The sequence below is a fragment of the Coregonus lavaretus genome (assembly GCF_964263955.1).
Source record: "Coregonus lavaretus genome assembly, chromosome: 9".
NCBI classification, from domain to species: domain Eukaryota; kingdom Metazoa; phylum Chordata; class Actinopteri; order Salmoniformes; family Salmonidae; genus Coregonus; species Coregonus lavaretus.
Genome location: NC_139996.1, coordinates 18621856 through 18642673, shown reverse-complemented (window position 1 = coordinate 18642673; position 20818 = coordinate 18621856). Strand labels below are relative to the sequence as shown.

The window sequence follows — 20818 nt, the reverse complement described above, 5'->3', positions numbered from 1 at the left end:
CAAGTTCAAACAGGTGCCATTAATACAGGTAACGAGTGGAGGACAGAGGAGCCTCTTAAAGAAGAAGTTACAGGTCTGTGAGAGCCAGAAATCTTGCTTGTTTGTAGGTGACCAAATACTTATTTTCCACCATAATTTGCAAATAAATTCATAAAAAATCCTACAATGTGATTTTCTGGATTTTTTTTTCTAAATTCATCTGTCATAGTTGACGTGTACCTATGATGAAAATTACAGGCCTCTCTCATCTTTTTAAGTGGGAGAACTTGCACAATTGGTGGCTGACTAAATACTTTTTTTCCCCACTGTACATACTATATACATTTTACGGACACAGTGTATTTTACATGAGTTATCTTTTGTTTGTTTTTAGTCCCATCCTTCAGCTACCCTCAACCACTCCCATCTATCTCTGAACAGTATTCAGTTTTGATTTCTATTTGCAATATATATTTTTTTGTGATGTTTCATAAAAGTTCTGAACCCATATACATTTTACAGACACAGCATATTTTACATTAGTTATCTTGTTATTTTTAGTCCCACCCTTCAGCTCCACTCAACCCCTCCCATCTATTTCTATTTGCCATATATTTTTCAACTGTGCTGTGATGTTTCACAAAAGTTCTAAACCTTTCTATTATCATAGTTTCTACAGATTGTAAATTAAAGATCAACATTTTGTCTAAGAGTATTATTATATTATTGATCGATTGACTACGACTTTTCAAATCACCCAGCAGTGCTATTTGCAGAGATAGCTCCAGGTAAATGTTGCAATTATTTTTAAACATTTAAACATTCTTCTTCAGCCATTCCTGAACCTGCGACCAAAAACAAGCTACATATGGACAGTACCAAAACAAATAATCTAATGATTCTGTCTCTTCGCAGCAAAATAACTGAAAATGAGAGGTTGTAATCTGAATAAAGGGAAAAAGATTGTGTGCACAAATTTGTTTACATCCCTGTTAGTGAACATTTCTCCTTTGCCAAGATATGCCACACCCGTCAAGTGGATGGATTATCAAGAAGCTGATTAAACAGCATGATCATTACACAGGTGCTCCTTATGCTGGTTATGTGAAATCCATAGATTAGGGCCTTATGAATTTATTTCAATTGACTGATTTCCTTATATGAACTGTAACTCAGTAAAATTGTTGAAATTGTTGCATTTTGTGTTTAGATTTTTGTAGATAGAAAAATAATTTGGTGCTTTTTCCCCATATTCCATCCAGTTCGCTTATTTTTTAAATAATATATTACATTAGATCTTTCTTGAATAAGTTCCTCCATTTCTTTTTGTTTTTCCTCTAACTTTCTGTGCCTCTATGGTACTGTTTTTATTACTATCTTTCTGTACTGTTAGTCCCTCTATTTCCTTTGTTAATATGAACTCTTTTGACCTAAATTGCTTTTGTTTTAAAGATGAGTATTGAATTGCATGGCCTCTAAAGGCACATTTAAAAGTGTCCAATACAATAAGGGAATCTGCTGTACCTATGTTATGTCAGTTATAAATTCTTCTGTCCTGGTTAAAAACAAGTTGTCATTCAATAGGCTTTGATTACATTTCCAATATCCTTGCCTACGTGGAAATTCTGTAAGAGTAATGTATATGCCAATTATTTGATGGTCCGACTACATTCTGTCCCCTATCAACACTTTTTAAACGTTTGGTGCCAGCGAGAATGACATATGACAAATAAAGTTGGATTTGATTTGATAAAAAAGTATTCAAGACGACAAGCTTGATTGATCCTCTGAAATGTACAGTGCCTTTGGAAAGTATTCAGACCCCTTGACTTTTTCCACATTCTGTTAAGTTACAGCCTTATTCTAAAATTGATTAAATAAACAAAAATCCTCAGCAATCTACACACAATACCCCATAATGACAAAGTGAAAACAGGTTTTTATAAATGTTTGCAAATTTATACCCCCCCAAAAATCAGAACCTTTGCTATGAGACTCGAAATTGAACTCAGATGCATCCTGTTTCCATTGATCATCCTTGAGATGTTTCTATAACTTGATTGGAGTCCACCTGTGGTAAATTCAATTGATTGGACATGATTTGGAAAGGCACACACCTGTCTATATAAGGTCCCACAGTTGACAGTGCATGTCAGAGCAAAAACCAAGCCATGGGGTCGAAGGAATTGTCCGTAGAGCTCTGAGACAGGATTGTGTCGAGGCACAGATCTGAGGAAGGGTACCAAAAAATGTCTGCAGCATTGAAGGTCTCCAATAATACAATGGCCTCCATCATTCTTAAATGGATGAAGTTTGGAATCACCAAGACTCTTCCTAGAGCTGGCCGCCCGGCCAAACTGAGCAATCGGGGGAGAAGGGCCCAAGAACCCAATGGTCACTCCAGAGTTCCTCTGTGGAGATGGGAGAACCTTCCAGAAGGACAACCATCTCTGTAGCACTCCACCAATCAGGCCTTTATGGTAGAGTGGCCAGACGCAAGCCACTCCTCAGTAAAAGGCACATGACAGCCCGCTTGGAGTTTGCCAAAAGGCACCTAAAGCACTCTTCGACCATGAGAAACAAGATTCTCTGGTCTGATGAAACCAAGATTGAACTCTTTGGCCTGAATGCTAAGCGTCACGTCTGGAGGAAACCTGTTACCATCCCTACGGTGAAGCATGGTGGTGGCTGCATCATGCTGTGGGGATGTTTTTCAGCGGCAGGGACTGGGAAAGTAGTCAGGATCGAGGGAAAGATGAACGGAGCAAAGTACAGAGAGAGATCCTTGATGAAAACCTGCTCAGGACCTCACATTGGGGCGAAGGTTCACCTTCCAACAGGCAAACGACCCTAAGCACACAGCCAAGACAACGCAGGAGTGGCTTCGGGACAAGTCTCTGAATGTCATTTAGTGGCCCAGCCAGAGCCCGGACTTGAACCCGATCTAACATCTCTGGAGAGACCTGAAAATAGCTGTGCAGCGACGCTCCCCATCCAAACTGACAGAGCTTGAGAGGATCTGCAGAGAAGAGTGGGAGAAACTCTCCAGATACAGGTGTGCCAAGCTTGTAGCATCATACCCAAGAAGACTCAATGCTGTAATCGCTGCCAAAGGTGCTTCAACAAAGTTTCTGAGTGAAGGGTCTGAATACTTATGTAAATGTGATATTTCCGTTCTTATTTTTTTAAAAATTATATATATATATATATATAAAACAGTTTTTGCTTTATCATTATTGGGTATTGTGTGTAGATTGAAGAGGAAAATAAACAATTTAATCAATTTTAGAATAAGGCTGTAACGTAACAAAATGTGGAAAAAGTAAAGGGGTCTGAATACTTTCTGAAGGTACTGTATATCTTACTAGGTCAGGATATTTAAGCTTCCATATATCCACTAGTTCCAATAATATCCATGATATTCGTGATTTCCTTTACGGTCCATTGAGGTAAACTTTGTTTTCCTACTTTGTGGTTAACGTGTGAAACTAAATATTGCCACCACTCTGTCCTCCAACACATTGGCCCACTGGGACAACACACACGCATGCACACACACACGCAACCGCCCCCCCCCCCCCCCCCCCCCCCCCCCACACACACATCTAATGTACCAGCCACATTCATTTTTCATGGAAACCCAGTTTTTAGTTCTAGGCTGTTCTGAGCTGAGGAACCCAACACATTCCCTTCAGACTGTGTTTCTTTGATGTTTAGACTGACTTAGTAGCCTAGTGGAAACGCTGGCTGTTCCCAGTGACTTAGAGCTACGGAACACTACTCCTCTGAGTTTTCCATGACCCACTCCACATGCTAGTTAATCAAAGTGGCTGGAAGGGAACTTTCAAACATGGAGTCCAAGTGAGCTGTGAGCACATCCAAGAAGTCAGATACCGGTCAAACTGAGGATTGTTGCCATGTGTTGATGGCTTCGACCTGTGCTCATCTAAGGGAGGTGGTTCGGTGAACCACATTTGCATGATGAGTAACCTTGCCTGAGACCTGAAGACTTGTGTTATCTCCCCGAGCTAATGCCTAGGCTTTAGCTCAGCGGGTTAACACAGTATTAACTCACAGTATAAAGACAGTGTAAAGCAGCAATACACTGTCATACAAAAATGATGTCCTTGACATCTTCTTGACATCTGCTTTATTCAACTCACATAACCCTGAACATCTGGAATATCTGTCAAACAAAACACCAGTCCACCCTAACTGTAAGGTGACCAATGAATAATCTTACCTCTGACTCCCTGTGTGATTAATCTACCAGGGAATGACCCCTCTGATGTACTCCTGTGTGAGAGGGGATGAAGCCATGGTCCAGATGCTGCTTGACGCTGGAGCCGACATCAACAGTGAGGTCAGTGATGATGACAACACAATGTTGTGTAGAATGATTTGTGTGTAGCCTGATCCCAGATCTGTTTGTGCTGTCTTGCCAACTCATCTGGTCATTTTGATGTTGTGACAAGACAGCACAAATATATCTGGGATCAGGCTAATTTATGTGGTGTGAGACAAGAGAAAACCCAGGTTGTGTTGTCCCTCATCTGTCCCCACTCCTCCTCTCCTGTTGCCATGCTGTCTGTATAGTGTGTAAAAGGTCATTATTATGAGGCACGGGCCACCATACTGTTTACTATACAAAATATAATTAAACACAATTTACAATGTAATTACACAGATACAACTGTAAGCTCACCTTTTAGCTGTACCTTTGATACGAAGAATGATAAAGAGAACGTTAAATACTGTACTAATATTTTTGAGTCATTTCTCAAGGAGCCCCTGGTAAGCTTAGGGGGTTCTTTGGTTGTAGCCTACTTACATGTAATGGTGACCTATGCCTGTTGGTCCTAGCCTTGGCTAATCACCTCATGCATGTGTAACCCACCAGCCATCACGCCAGAGTTCATGTCAGCTATAATAGTGATAAACCCCAGAACAAAGTACTCAACACAACATCCCATGAGGCTGAAAACTCGTTATTTTGACAGCTCATTATCATGCTCATTATCATACTCATTATCATCGCAGTGAGGTCATAACTTTTTGTTAATGCAGCAATGATTCATCTCAATAAAGTTAAATGGAGCATGTGACTGATTTGATTGATTAGGAAGTTTGTTGCTTCCAGTTTTTCCAGTATTTCTGAAGCACACACACACCAGTCAAATAGATTAAACATTAATTAAAAATGTTACTTCTGCCTCTGTGTATCCTCAGAGTAATTAAGGAAAAGTTAATTAAAGTAAAGTAAATTTGAGGAAAGTAAATTAGAGAAAAGTTTGAAACGAGTCTCTTTGCTTCAGAGGCTCTGTGAGATTCTCGAGGGAATATGAGTTTGTGTGCTTCGTTCACGGGTCTCTGCTCACAGCCTCACATTCATGTGCTCCCAGTTGGTGTCTCAGCCCCTAACTGACTGTCTGCCTGAGAGGAGATGTTGTCTAGTTACTGAGGTCACCTTAGGTCAGCCTTGGACTCAGAGTCACGTCTATCCCTGCCAGACAGACCAGGGCTGGAACAGAGTGGAAAGTTTAAAGTATCAAAGAGGACTACAGGACTAAGCGGGACAAGACAGAACTAGACAGAACTAGACAGAACTAGACAGAACTATATGGAATCTATTGAGTTGGTTAGAAACAAGTCAGGCTATTGTGTGCAGGATGTCCGCTTTTGCTAGTTACCTCAGGGTCGTATTCATTAGAGCAAGCAACAGACAACATTTTTGAAAGGTTTCCCAATGGAAAACAGAAATGAAAGTTTCTTATTGGACAAGTCCAAGTAAGCCTTCCTGTTTCAGTATGTTTTATTCTGTTTGGTGCCTAATGAATACGACCAAGCTCTCCTTTAGATTCCACCCTTTAGCTGCTTGTCTTTGCTGCATAGACTAGCATTTTAATGGCTTTATATCTCTCTCCCCTGAACCTCCCCAATGACTTCCCAGGTGCCAAACACAGTGCACAAGCACCCCTCAGTCAACCCCGAAACGCGTCTGGGGACACCACTCACTTTCGCCGTGTTACACGGACATGTCCCTGTCGTGCAGGTAGTGACGTCATCCTTTTTCACCTCACTGTGTTTTATGTCTGTTCACCTCTCATTGTGTCATGCAGGGTGGCGGTTAATTCAGGAAATTCAGAAAATTCAGGAAGTTAACAAAAAATAAAATAATTTGAAAAGCATTGAGAAAAATTGGAATTGGAAGTTTGGCTTACTTCCTGAATTGACTGAATTGAAATGGAATTGACCCCAATCCTGGTGTCATGGTTATTATTATCATGACTTGTAAATGGTAATAATAACGGCTAAAATGTGTTTTCTCCTTAATCCTAAGTATGTTGTCTCTATTGAATGTTATTGAATGCTGAGTGAACTGAGCTTGAAAACTCAATGGAAACTGGTTAAAATGGAAACACTCAATACATTTAGGAGTGTTTGTCCCATTTTATTGTCAGAGAAGTACGAGCTGATTCTCTACTTCCTCCTTTCAGTGTGCACGTGGCACACACTGCATTAACCTAGTGGAAACAGGACAATCTGTTTGTCCCCGTTGCTAATGGTTATCAAGCACAATGGACCAACATCGCAATGATTTTTCCACTGAACTGCTAGAACTAATTAGTTCTACATCTCAGATGAAAAGGTGTAGCAGCACTTTTTCCACAGCCTCATGGAGGGTTTTCTGGAAGGACATGGAAATCACATGGGCTGAAAGCAGAAAAACACCATTTGTGGTTGAATAAATGCACATTTAGTTTTTGGGGTAGAACCCTCCCTAAGCTGCCTCACCCCTGCCCTCCATAGCTGCTCCTGGATGCCCGGGCAAACGTAGAGGGCTCCCTACAGGATGGCATGGAGAACTACACAGAGACCCCACTACAGCTGGCCTCCGCTGCAGGTACACTACTGGAATAGCAAGTTGCCTTTTTCTCTAGAAGATCTAGCATACACATGCACACACACACAGACACCTAGCAGGTATAGGCACACTAGCGGAGATGTTCACACATAAACACACACCTACAGCCTCATGCCCACATTCATGGATAGACACACACATGCACTCAACATCAGCAATAAACCACCTTCATACACACATTTTCAGCTCAACTTGACCCTCAACTAATGTATTTACCTCTTCCCCAGGTAACTTTGAGCTGGTCAGTTTGCTGTTGGAGAGAGGAGCAGACCCCATGGTGGGAACCGTGTATCGTAACGGCATCTCTACTGCCCCTCAGGGAGACATGAACTCCTACAGTCTAGCTGCAGCACACGGACACAGGTAACACTCACTACACTCACAACACACGACGTGAGTAAGAAACTATAGGTAGAGAGAAAACATCTCTCTCTCTCTCTCTCTCTCTCTCTCTCTCTCTCTCTCTCTCTCTCTCTCTCTCTCTCTCTCTCTCGCATGCGTACGTGCGAACACACACACCCCCCCTCCCACACACACACGTCACCATACATTTAACATCATCAATGCATTATCACTACATTATCACCACTATCACTACTATCACATATCTCTGTCTGCTATCCTCCCTGTAAAGGAACGTGTTCCGTAAGCTGCTGTCCCAGACAGAGAAGGGGAAAGGGGACGTGCTGTCTCTGGAGGAGATCCTTGCCGAGGGGACAGAGGAAGAGAGGGGCCTGGAGGAGAGGAACCCCTCCCAGCTGGACCTGGTCCGGACAGGCAAGGCCAAGCTCAAGGCCCTGAAAGAGGCCATGTACCACAGCTCTGAACACGGACACGTGGATATCACCATTGACATACGCAGCCTGGGTTAGTACATACTTTAGTAACACTTTATTGGGATAGTCCATCTACAGTATATAGAGTGCCTTGCAAAAGTATTCATCCCCTTTGGTGTTTTTCCTATTTTGTTGCATTACAACCTATAATTTAAATGGATTTTTATTTGGAGTTCATGTAATGGACATACACAAAATAGTCAAAATTGGTGAAATTATTTTTTAAATAATTTTTTTATTATAAATAATAAATAACGGAAAAGTGGTGCGTGCATATGTATTCACCCCCTTTGCTATGAAGCCCCTAAATAAGATCTGGTGCAATCAATTACCTTCAGAAGTCACATAATTAGTTAAATAAAGTCCACCTGTGTCAATCTAAGTGTCACATGATCTGTCACATGATCTCAGTATATATACACCTGTTCTGAAAGGCCCCAGAGTCTGCAACACCACTAAGCAAGGGGCACCACCAAGCAAGCGGCACCATGAAGACCAAGGAGCTCTCCAAACAGGTCAGGGACAAAGTTGTGAAGAAGTACAGATCAAGGTTGGGTTAAAAAAAAATATCTGAAACTTTGAACATCCCCGGAGCACCATTAAATCCATTATAAAAAAATTGAAAGAATATTGCACCAAAACAAACCTGCCAAGAGAGGGCCGCCCACCAAAACTCACAGACCAGGCAAGGAGGGCATTAATCAGAGAAGCAACAAAGAGACCAAAGATAACCCTGAAGGAGCTGCAAAGCTCCACAGCGGAGATTGGAGGGCTTTATGGATTGGGCTTTATGGAAGAGTGGCCAGAAAAAAGCCATTGCTTAAAGAAAAAAATATGCAAACACGTTTGGTGTTCGCCAAAAGCCACGTGGGAGACTCCCTAAACATATGGAAGAAGGTACTCTGGTCAGATTAGACTAAAACTGAGTTTTTTGGCCATCAAGGAAAACGCTATGTCTGGCACAAACCCAACACCTCTCATCACCCCGAGAACACCATCCCCACAGTAAAGCATGGTGGTGGCAGCATCATGCTGTGGGGATGTTTTTCATCGGCAGGGACTGGGAAACTGGTCAGAATTGAAGGAATTATGGATGGCGCTAAATACAGGGAAATTCTTGAGGGAAACCTGTTTCAGTCTTCCAGAGATTTACATTTATTTGAGACTGGGACGGAGGTTCACCTTCCAGCAGGACAATGACCCTAAGCATACTGCTAAAGCAACACTCAAGTGGTTTAAGGGGAAACATTTAAATATCTTGGAATGGCCTAGTCAAAGCCCAGACCTCAATCCAATTGAAAATCTGTGGTATGACTTAAAGATTGCTGTACACCAGCGGAACCCATCGAACTTGAAGGAGATGGAGCAGTTTTTCCTTGAAAAATTGACAAAAATCCCAGTGGCTAGATGTGCCAAGCTTATAGAGACATACCCCAAGAGACTCGCAGCTGTAATTGCTGCAAAAGGTGGCACTACAAAGTATTGAATAGTTATGCACGCTCAAGTTTTCAGTTTTTTTGTCTTATTACTTGTTTGTTTCACAATAAAAAATATTTTGCATCTTCAAAGTGGTAGGCATGTTGTGTAAATCAAATTATACAAACCCCCCAAAAAATCCATTTTAATTCCCGGTTGTAAGGCAACAAAATAGGAAAAATGCCAAGTGGGGTGAATACTTTCGCAAGCCACTGTAGTATAGATCAGTGGTGACTGGTGGCACTTTAACTCAGAGGACAGGTTAATGGCTGGAATGGACTTAATGGATGGTATCAAACATATCAAACACATGGTTTCCATGCATTTGATACCATTCCATTTATTCCATTCCAGACATTACTATGAGCCGTCCTCCCATCACCAGCCTCCTCTGGTATAGAGGCTCAATAAACTAGATCAGATCAGTAACATGTCGAGTTGCCAACTGCATGTCTGTGGACTTGCAACAGGGAACGATATATAGACGTTCACCTCATCAACCATGGACTTAGTTTCAGGTCAACTGCATATTTGTAAACAACATGTACATTCTTTAGGTCTTCACAATGCAGTAATTACAGTATAGATCTGCGCAGCCTTTTGTCAGTATAATAGATATACATTCAGGTCTGACCCTATACATTTTAATCTAAGAGATCCATATAGCCGGGGTCATTCGTTTTTCATTCCAGTCAAATGAAGCTAACTGTGTTGTTGTTGTTGTTGGTCCAATGGAATGAAGGCCGGCTGTTTGTGTAACAACCTTGCGTTTTTGCCTTTTGTCTCCTCATTGCACTGAGCTCTGTTAGTGTGTTCTCACTTCAATCACCCACACATCACCCACATAAAGCCTGTATTATAGTTATTATAGTTTTATTGACAACATACATTACTGGCAATATTAACAATGGCAATCATTGTAGGCAGGCGGGAGGAGTTGGAAGCAGGCAGGAACATTCTAGCTAATGAAATGGCAGATTTACATGTGAACAACAGGCACAACTTCGATATAAAATGTATTTTCTCAACGTTGGCGGGATGTCAAGTGTGTGTGTAGATGTAAACATCTCTGTGTGTGTATGTATCTCAGGAGTCCCCTGGACGCTGCACACCTGGCTGGAGTCTCTGCGGACGTGTTTCCTGCAGCACCGGAGACCACTGATCCAGGGGCTGCTCAAGGAGTTCAGCTGTATCGAGGAGGAGGAGTACACACAGGAGCTCATCACCCACGGACTGCCACTCTTGTTTCAGATCCTACGAGCCAGCAAGGTGACTGGATATCATGGCCTGTATTCAAAAAGTGTCTCAGACAATTGCTGATCTAGGATCAGGTCCCCTCTCTTATTCATTATAATGTTTAAGGCAACATTTATTTGAGCACATATCTAACTTTCTACATTCTGCTTTTTTCCGTATCCACATTGGGAAATTGGTTGCATTGGGAAATTGGTCACATAAAAAATAAACGTAGATGTAAGAGGAATTTCAGAGGGGAATGTGAAGCATGTTGTCAGATCCCAACACGCCATCGCTCTCCATCCCCTGTTCTTCTATACCTCCATATCTGTCTCCTTTTCTCTCCTGACAGTGAAGATAGCTTCACGGTCATACCCTTAAGAAGGAACCTATGGATCTTCTTATTTCCCTTTATATAAACATGGCCCACTCGCTTGGCTCAGTCTCCTCTGCGTTCCTATGAGCCCTGGTCAAAGGTAGTACACTAAAATAGGGAATAGGGTGCCATTTGGAACACAACCTATTTGTCTTATTGTGATTATATAATGCAGCCCTCAGCTCCACAATAACTGGCGGAACCCCCCAGGCCCAATCCATTTAAATTAGTGCATTGATTTATGATTTATGCCCTCCGCTTCTAAATTGTACCCATTCTTCAAACCCCACCCGTCTCTCTTTATCCCATCAAGATTCACTGCAGCATTAGATCCAACATAATATCTCAATAATATATTATAACAGTAGAATGCCTTTTCTTCTATATCAACTAACTTTTGGCCTGTCATGTAGTTGAGTTTGTGCATTATTGCTGAGAGGGAGCAGATGAACACACACATGTGCATGGGCACTCACACACACCCATGCACACCCACGCACACACATACATACACACACATACACACACATGCACATACACACACAGTTATGTGGACTCTCGTGGACACACACGGACACAAACACAGACGAACGTACAAACACACACACACACACAGAGCCCCCGCCACACACCGCCCTCTCCTGTCCCATTCCAGCGGCTGCCCTTGTCCCTGTCAGGGTTGATCTATGGCGGAGGCAGTGATGCCATCTCTATGAGACGCCAGGGACCCCCGTCACTGTTTGTCCTGTCATATTCCCGCTAATAATGTGTGACTTCAAGGTAGAGAACGTTCATCTTCCTCTAGCCAGACTGTGTGTGTGTGTACCAGTCTATTCACACCTCCTTGCTTAACACACACACACACACACACACACACACAAAGGGCAGGCTGATGCACAACAGAGAGTAACACAGAGAAGATGTGTATGTTTTCCTGTTCAGGATGTGAAATGAGAAATGGGGACTTGTTCTATACAAGGGACTTGTTCTATACATGGGACTTGTTCTATACAAGGGACTTGTTCTATACATGGGACTTGTTCTATACAAGGGACTTGTTCTATACAGGGGACTTGTTCTATACAAGGGACTTGTTCTATACAGGGGACTTGTTCTTTACAGGGGACTTGTTCTATACAGGGGACTTGTTCTATACAAGGGACTTGTTCTATACATGGGACTTGTTCTATACAAGGGACTTGTTCTATACATTGGACTTGTTCTATACAAGGGACTTGTTCTATACAGGGGACTTGTTCTATACAAGGGACTTGTTCTATACAGGGGACTTGTTCTGTACAAGGGACTTGTTCTATACAAGGGACTTGTTCTATACATGGGACTTGTTCTATACAAGGGACTTGTTCTATACAGCGCACCGGTCCCCTCCCTTCCCCCACATAGGCCCTAGAGCCACACACAGTTACTCAGACACACTCTCCGATAGGAGAGACCTATTTTGTCCCCAGAGAAGTCTCACGTCTCTCAAGCTGGTGTGGCACACAGTACATTATAGCAGCATCATAGTTACTGCAAAATGAGTGCTTTCTTCACTCCATCAACAAGTGTGGGTCTGTAACCCTGAGTCCTCTGTTGTCTGCAGATGTTATTTTCATCCTTCTGAAAGCATCACTATATAATCTACTCACTGATTGACTGTGAACACCAGTGCTTGTTTAGTCAGCAGCCTTTGTGACTTGACCTACTGGAAAATGTGGAAGCGAATGTGGTAGGAGATATCTGGATCTGTCTTTATCTACATTGTATGTATGGAGTGTATAAAACCTGTCTGATATCTAACTCCCCTGAATACCTGCTCCCTATCTGTGATGTTCCAGAATGAGGTGATCAGCCAGCAGCTGTCACTGATCTTCACCCAGTGCTATGGGCCGTACCCCATCCCCAAACTCGCCGAGATCAAGAGGAAACAGACCTCACGCCTGGGTGAGCAGGAGAAGAAGGATTACGTCTTATTACTTAGTAGTAAAAGTTAGATTTCTGCTATGGAGCACTCCATACATAACACTGCACTGATTCACATCAGCATAGACAAATGTGCCATTTAGTGGCCAAAGATTGTAATAATAATAATATTCCATTTAGCAGACGCTTTTATCCAAAGCGACTTACAGTCATGTGTGCATACATTTTTTGTGTATGGGTGGTCCCGGGGATCGAACCCACTACCCTGGCGTTACAAGCGCCGTGCTCTACCAGCTGAGCTACAGAGGACCACAATAAACTAGACATTCAGAAGTGAGTTGCAATAAAATAGATGATGAATCTGTCTGCCTTCCAGACCCTCACTTCCTAAACAACAAGGAGATGTCAGATGTGACCTTCCTGGTGGAGGGGAAGCCGTTCTACGCCCACAAAGTCCTGCTCTTCACTGCCTCCGGCAGGTCAGAACACTGCTCTCTCACACATACATACACTGGTGGACATTTTAGTCATTTAGCAGACGCTCTTATCCAGAGTGATTTACAGGAGCAATTAGGGTTAAGTGCCTTGCTCAAGGGCACATCGACAGATTTTCCACCTAGTCGGCTCGGGGATTAGAACCAGCGACCTTTCAGTTACTGGCACAACGCGCTCCTAACCACTAAGCTACCTGCCGCCCCAGATTAAGCCTAGTCCTGGACTAAAACACACTTTCAATGGAGATTCTCCATTCAGGATTTCTAATCTAGGATGGTCTTTAACTGCATCTGGGCATATTCCTACGTTGCCCCCTACTAGGGACTTGTGTAGATCTGAAATGATTGGATAAGGGTAAGAAATATGGTATAAATTCCACCTAAACTATCTGATGGCAAGTGAGGCCAACTACCCTTACATAACTCCTTGACCCCAACTACCCTTACATAACTCCTGTTCCCAACTACCCTTACATAACTCCTGTCCCCAACTACCCTTACATAATTCCTGTCCCCAACTACCCTTACATAACTCCTGTTCCCAACTACCCTTACATAACTCCTGTCCCCAACTACCCTTACATAATTCCTGTCCCCAACTACCCTTACATAATTCCTGTCACCAACTACCCTTACATAACTCCTGTCCCCAACTACCCTTACATAATTCCTGTCCCCAACTACCCTTACATAACTCCTGTTCCCAACTACCCTTACATAACTCCTGTCCCCAACTACCCTTACATAATTCCTGTCACCAACTACCCTTACATAACTCCTGTTCCCAACTACCCTTACATAACTCCTGTTCCCAACTACCCTTACATAACTCCTGTCCCCAACTACCCTTACATAATTCCTGTCACCAACTACCCTTACATAACTCCTGTTCCCAACTACCCTTACATAATGCCTGTCCCCAACTACCCTTACATAACTCCTATCCCCAAATACCCTTACATAACCCCTATCCCCAACTACCCTTACATAACTCCTGTCTCCAACTACCCTTACATAACTCCTATCCCCAACCACCCTTACATAACTCCTGTTCCCAACTACCCTTACATAACTCCTGTCCCCAACTACCCTTACATAACTCCTGTCCCCAACTACCCTTACATAACTCCTGTCCCCAACTACCCATACATAACTCCTGTCCCCAACTACCCTTACATAACTCCTGTCCAGAGGACACGTTCCTAGTGGCCGGGGAATTTAATGCAGGGAAACGTACATCCGTTTTACCTAATTTCTACCAGCATGTTAAATGTGCAATCAGAGGAAAAAAAACTCTACACCACCTTTACTCCACATACAGAGACGCGTACAAAGCTCTCCCTCACCATCCATTTGGCAAATCTGACCATAACTCTATCCTCCTGATTCCTGCTTACAAGCAAAACTAAAGCAGGAAGCACCGGTGACTCGGTCAATAAAGTGGTCAGATGACGCAGATGCTAAGCTACAGGACTGTTTTGCTAGCACAGACTGGAATATGTTCCGGGATTCTTCCGAAGGCATTGAGGAGTACACCACATCAGTCACTGGTTTCATCAATAAGTGCATCGATGTGCACAGTACGTATATACCCCAACCAGAAGCCATGGATTACAGGCAACATCTGCACTGAGCTAAACGGGAGAGCTGCCGCTTTCAAGGAGCGGGACTCTAACCTGGACGCTTATAAGAAATCCCGCTATGCCCTCCGACGAACCATCAAACAGGCAAAGCGTCAATACAGGACTAAGATTGAATCGTACTACATTTTTTAATTTTTTTGTCATTTAGCAGACACTCTTATCCAGAGACGACTTACAGGAGAAATTAGGGTTAAGTGCCTTGCTCAAGGGCACATCGACAGATTTTTCTCCTAGTCGGCTTGGGGATTAGAACCAGCGACCTTTCGGTTACTGGCACTACGCTCTTAACCACTAAGCTACCTGCCGCCCTACACCTGCCGTACTACACTGGCTCTGACGCTCGTCGGATGTGGCATGGCTTGCAAACTATTACAGACTACAAAGGGAAGCACAGCCACGAGCTGCCCAGTGACACGAGCCTACCAGACGAGCTAAATTACTTCTATGCTCGCTTCAAGGCAAGCAACACTGAAGCATGCATGAGCGCATCAGCTGTTCCGGACGACTGTGTGATCACGCTTTCCGTAGCCAATGTAAGTAAGACAGGTCAACATTCACAAGGCCGCAGGGCCAGACGGATTACCAGGAAATGTACTCCGAGCATGCGCTGACCAACTGGCAAGTGTCTTCATTTACATTTTCAACCTGTCCCTGACTGAGTTTGTAATACCAACATGTTTCAGGCAGACCACCACCAGGCTGGTCATGGCTCACATCAACACCATTATAATTTTTTTTATTTTCTTTGTCATTTAGCAGACGCTTTTATCCAGAGCGACTTACAGTTAGTGAGTGCATACATTTTTTCATACTGGCCCCCCGTGGGAAACGATTTCCACAACCCTGGCGTTGCAAGCGCCATGCTCTACCAACTGAGCTACACCAACTGAGAAACCCTAGACCCACTCCAATTTGCATACCGCCCCAACAGATCAACAGATGACCCAATCTCTATTGCACTCCACACTGCCCTTTCCCACCTGGACAAAAGGAACACCTATGTGAGAATGCTATTCATTGACTACAGCTCAGCGTTCAACACCATAGTGCCCTCAAAGCTCATCACTAAGCTAAGGACCCTGGGACTAAACACCTCCCTCTGCAACTGGATCCTGGACTTCCTGACGGGCCGCCCCCAGGTGGTAAGGGTAGGTAACAACACATCTGCCACGCTGATCTTTAACACGGGGGTCCCTCAGGGGTGCGTGCTCAGTCCCCTCCTGTACTCCCTGTTCACCCATGACTGCATGGCCAGGCACGACTCCAACACCATCATTAAGTTTGCCGACGGCACAACAGTGGTAGGCCTGATCACCGATAACGATGAGTAAGCCTATAGGGAGGAGGTCAGAGACCTGGCCGTGTGGTGCTATGATAACAACCTCTCCCTCAACGTGATCAAGACAAAGGAGATGATTGTGGACTACAGGAAAAATAGGACAGAGCACGCCCCCATTCTCATCGACGGGGCTGTAGTGGAGCAGGTTGAGAGCTTCAAGTTCCTTGGTGTCCACATCACCAACAAACTATCATGGTCCAAACACACCAAGACAGTTGTGAAGAAGGCACGAGAAAGCCTATTCCCCCTCAGGAGATTGCAAAGATTTGGCATGGGTCCTCAGATCCTCAAAAAGTTATACAGCTGTACAATCGAGAGCATCCTGACTGGTTACATCACTGCCTGGTATGGCAACTGCTCGGCCTCCGACCGCAAGGCACTACAGAGGGTAGTGCGTACGGCCCAGTACATCACTGGGGCCAAGCTTCCTGCCATCCAGGACCTCTATACCAGGCGGTGTCAGAGGAAGGCCCTAAAAATTGTCAAAGACTCCAGCCACCCTAGTCATTGACTTTTCTCTCTGCTACCGCACGGCAAGTGGTACCGGAGTGCCAAGTCTACGTCCAAAAGGCTTCTTAACAGCTTCTACCCCCAAGCCATAAGACTCCTGAACAGCTAATGAAATGGCTACCCGGACTACCCGGACTATTTGCATTGTCCCCCCCCCCCCCCCCCCCTTTTACACTCTGTTTGTTATCTATGCATAGTCACTTTAACTCTACCTACATGTACATATATTACCTCAATTACCTCGACTAACCAGTGCCCCCGCACATTTACTCTGTACTGGTACCCCCTGTATATAGCCTGGCTACTGTTATTTTACTGCTGCTGATTATTTGATATTTTTATTTTTTAGTTATCTATTTTTTACTTAACACTTATTTTCTTAAAACTGCATTGTTGGTTAAGGGCTTGTAAGTAAGCATTTCACTGTAAGGTCTACACCTCTTGTATTCGGCGCATGTGACAAATACAATTTGATTTGATTTGATGTGCGGCAGGACCAAATCGGAGAGATAGATAGGAGCAAGTCCAAGCAATGCTTTGTAGGTTAGCAGTAAAACCTTGAAATCAGCCCAAGCCTTAACAGGAAGCCAGTGTAGAGTAATATGATCGACATTTTGGGTTGTAGTCAAGCTCTAGCAGCTGTATTTCGCACTAACTGAAGTTTATTTAGTGATTTATCCGGGTAGCCGGAGAGTAGAGCAATGCAGTAGTCTAATCTAGAAGTGACAAAAGCATGGATTAGCTTTTCTGCATAATTTTTGGACAAAAGGTTTCAGATTTTTGCAACATTACGAAGATGGAAAAAAGCTGCCCTTGAAATATTCGAACTATGTTCGTCAAAAGAGAGATCAGGGTTCAGAGTAACGCCGAGGTCCTTCACAGTTTTATTTGAGACAACTGTACAACCATCAAGATTGATTGTCAGATCAAACAGCAGATCTCTTTGTTTATTGGGACCTAGAACTAGCATCTCTGTTTTGTCTGAGTTTTAAAGTAATACATGTTCCGCCATCCACCTCCTTATGTCTGAAACACAGACTTCCAGGGTAGGCAATTTTGGCGCTTCACCACGTTTCATCGAAATGTACAGCTGTGTGTCGTCCGCATAGCAGTGAAAGTTGACATTGTGTTTCCGAATGACGTCACCAAAAGGTAGAATATATAGTGAAAACAATAGTGGTCCTAAAACGGAACCTTGAGGAACGCCGAAACTTACCATTAATTTATCAGAAGACAAATCTCCAACTACCCTTACATAACTAGTTAGCGATTGCACATCGGCTACACAATGATGAAACATATGACTAACTGCAGAAAGGTGTGGAGACTGTGTCCATATTTGCTGTGCGTTGATACATAATGCCATTTTCTCTGGCCCTTGGTACCCTAAGAATACTCTCACTTCAGAGTCTGTCACATGGTATTGAGGATGACTGGCCACACAATGAGTGAGGGCTTGTCACAAGATGGTGGATGTCCTTAACAAGTCTTTGTTGACGTGTTCTGTAGAGAGGTGGTGTGTGTCAAGGGCCTTGTAAAAACCAGTTTAAATGGATATGAACCATTACCTTCTCTGTACCGTAAAATACGTTGTATGACAGTGATTACGGTGTTCATTGGTAGAGTGTAAAGACCGTAAGTGAAAAGATGAAGGTTAAATCAAGGTTTATTACGGTGATTTTAACCGTGGACAATTTTCTAATTCCTCATGTTCTCTATCTCTTTTTTATTCTCTCTCTGTCTTTCTTTCTCTCTGCTTAAGGTTTAAGTCTCTACTGGCGAACAGACCAGCTGCTGAAAACACATGTATTGAAATCAGCCACGTCAAATACAACATATTCCTGGTGCGTTCATAGAGAAAACAACTATTCTGTTAACTTAGACATATGTTTTTCCCTTGCAATCTAATCAAATCTATACATGAATCAGACAACGGTGTGATAAATTCTCAAAGGGAATGTTCATACAAAAAAATACCCAGATTCTTTCCCATGAGAGTGTAAATCCATTGGTAGGTTTGTTGTGTTTTGTGAACGTTGTGTAAATGTCAGTTCATCTGTACTGTTACAGCTGGTGATGCAATACCTCTACTGTGGTGGGACAGAGCATCTGCACATCAGAAACACAGAGGTTATGGAGGTAAGACTGTTAGTCCATTTGCCACGTTGTCAGTCGAGTCATGTTTTCTAAGATGCAATAAGACTTGGACCAATATAAATAGATGCATCAGTGTACATACCAAGACAATTTAGATACTTCCTGATACAAGAGGGTGTGCAGTCCCAGTTAGTGAGGAGCAGTATTACAGTCCAACAACATGTCATACTTAACCATAATAGGGTCATTTTACTAGCCTGGTGACTGGTCCGAGAGCTGTGTCATTGTGACCATACAGTAGGATAAGGCAGCCTAAACAGATCTGGTACCAGGCTGTAATTATCCTCTTTTCTGGTGTGTGTAGCTGCTGTCAGCGGCCAAGTTCTTCCAGCTGGAGGCGCTGCAGAGGCACTGTGAGATTATCTGCTCTAAGAACATCAACACAGAAACCTGTGTGGAGATCTACAGCCACACCAAGGTGAGTTAAGAATGTGTGTATACAGTTGAAGTCGGAAGTTTACATACACCTTAGCTAAATACATTTAAACTCAGTTTTTCACAATTCCTGACATTTAATCATAGTAGAAATTCCCTGTTTTAGGTCAGTTAGGATCACCACTTTATTTTAAGAATGTGAAATGTCAGAATAATAGTAGAGATAATTATTTATTTCAGCTTTTATTTATTTCAGCACATTCCCAGTGGGTCAGAAGTTTACATACACTAAATTAGTATTTGGTAGCATTGCCTTTAAATTGTTTAACTTGGGTCAAACGTTTCGGGTAGCCTTCCACAAGCTTCCCACAATAAATTGGGTTAATTTTGGCCCATTCCTCCTGACAGAGCTGGTGTAACTGAGTCAGGTTTGTAGGCCTCCTTGCTCTCACACGCTTTTTCAGTTCTGCCCACAAATGTTCTATAGGATTGAGGTCAGGGCTTTGTGATGGCCACTCCAATACCTTAACTTTGTTGTCCTTAAGCCATTTTGCCACAACTTTGGAAGTATGCTTGGGGTCATTGTCCATTTGGAAGACCCATTTGCGACCAATCTTTAACTTCTTGAGACGTTGCTTCAATATATCCACATAATTTTCCTACCTCATGATGCCATCTATTTTGTGAAGTGCACCAGTCCCTCCTGCAGCAAAGCACCCCCACAGCATGATGCTGCCACCCCCGTGCTTCACGGTTGGGATGGTGTTCTTCGGCTTGTAAGGTCCCCCTTTTTCCTCCAAACATAACGATGGTCATTATGGCCAAACAGTTCTATTTTTGTTTCATCAGACCAGAGGACATTTCTCCAAAAAGTACGATCTTTGTCCCCATGTGCAGTTGCAAACCGTAGTCTGGCTTTTTTATGGTGGTTTTGGAGCAGTGGCTTCTTCCTTGCTGAGCGGCCTTTCAGGTTATGTCGATATAGGACTTGTTTTACTGTTGATATAGATACTTTTGTACCTGTTTCCTCCAGCATCTTCACAAGGTCCTTTGCTGTTGTTCTGGGATTGATTTGCACTTTTCACACCAAAGTACGTTCATCTCTAGGAGACAGAACGCGTCGCCTTCCTGAGCGGTATGACGGCTGTGTGGTCCCATGGTGTTTATACTTGCGTAGTATTGTTTGTACAGATGAATGTGGTACCTTCAGGTATTTGGAAATTGCTCCCAAGGATGAACCAGACTTGTGGAGGTCTACAATTTTTGGGCTGATTTCTTTTGATTTTCCCATGATGTCAAGCAAAGAGGCACTGAGTTTGAAGGTAGGCCTGAAATACATCCACAGGTACACCTCCAATTGACTCAAATGATGTCAGTTAACCTATCAGAAGCTTCTAAACCCATGACATCATTTTCTGGAATTTTCCAAGCTGTTTAAAGGCACAGTCAACTTAGTTTATGTAAACTTCTGACCCACTGGAATTTTGATACAGTGAATTATAAGTGGAATAATCTGTCTGTAAACGATTGTTGGAAAAATTACTTGTGT

The 20818-nt window shown here is 43.1% G+C and overlaps 1 protein-coding gene across 2 annotated transcripts in view; it reads left to right on the top strand.

Moving 5' to 3' along the window:
* The window catches only part of btbd11b (BTB (POZ) domain containing 11b), a 109430-nt gene that overhangs the window by 85798 nt on the left and 2814 nt on the right, over positions 1-20818 (top strand). For both annotated transcript variants that reach the window (XM_084169037.1, XM_084169038.1), the window contains exons 6-16: positions 4253-4342; positions 5930-6031; positions 6790-6883; positions 7132-7267; positions 7539-7771; positions 10307-10485; positions 12667-12772; positions 13128-13230; positions 18500-18581; positions 18808-18876; positions 19199-19312. In XM_084169037.1, the coding sequence (XP_084025163.1) occupies positions 4253-4342; positions 5930-6031; positions 6790-6883; positions 7132-7267; positions 7539-7771; positions 10307-10485; positions 12667-12772; positions 13128-13230; positions 18500-18581; positions 18808-18876; positions 19199-19312 (1308 nt within the window). The remainder of the gene's footprint in view (positions 1-4252; positions 4343-5929; positions 6032-6789; positions 6884-7131; positions 7268-7538; positions 7772-10306; positions 10486-12666; positions 12773-13127; positions 13231-18499; positions 18582-18807; positions 18877-19198; positions 19313-20818) is intronic.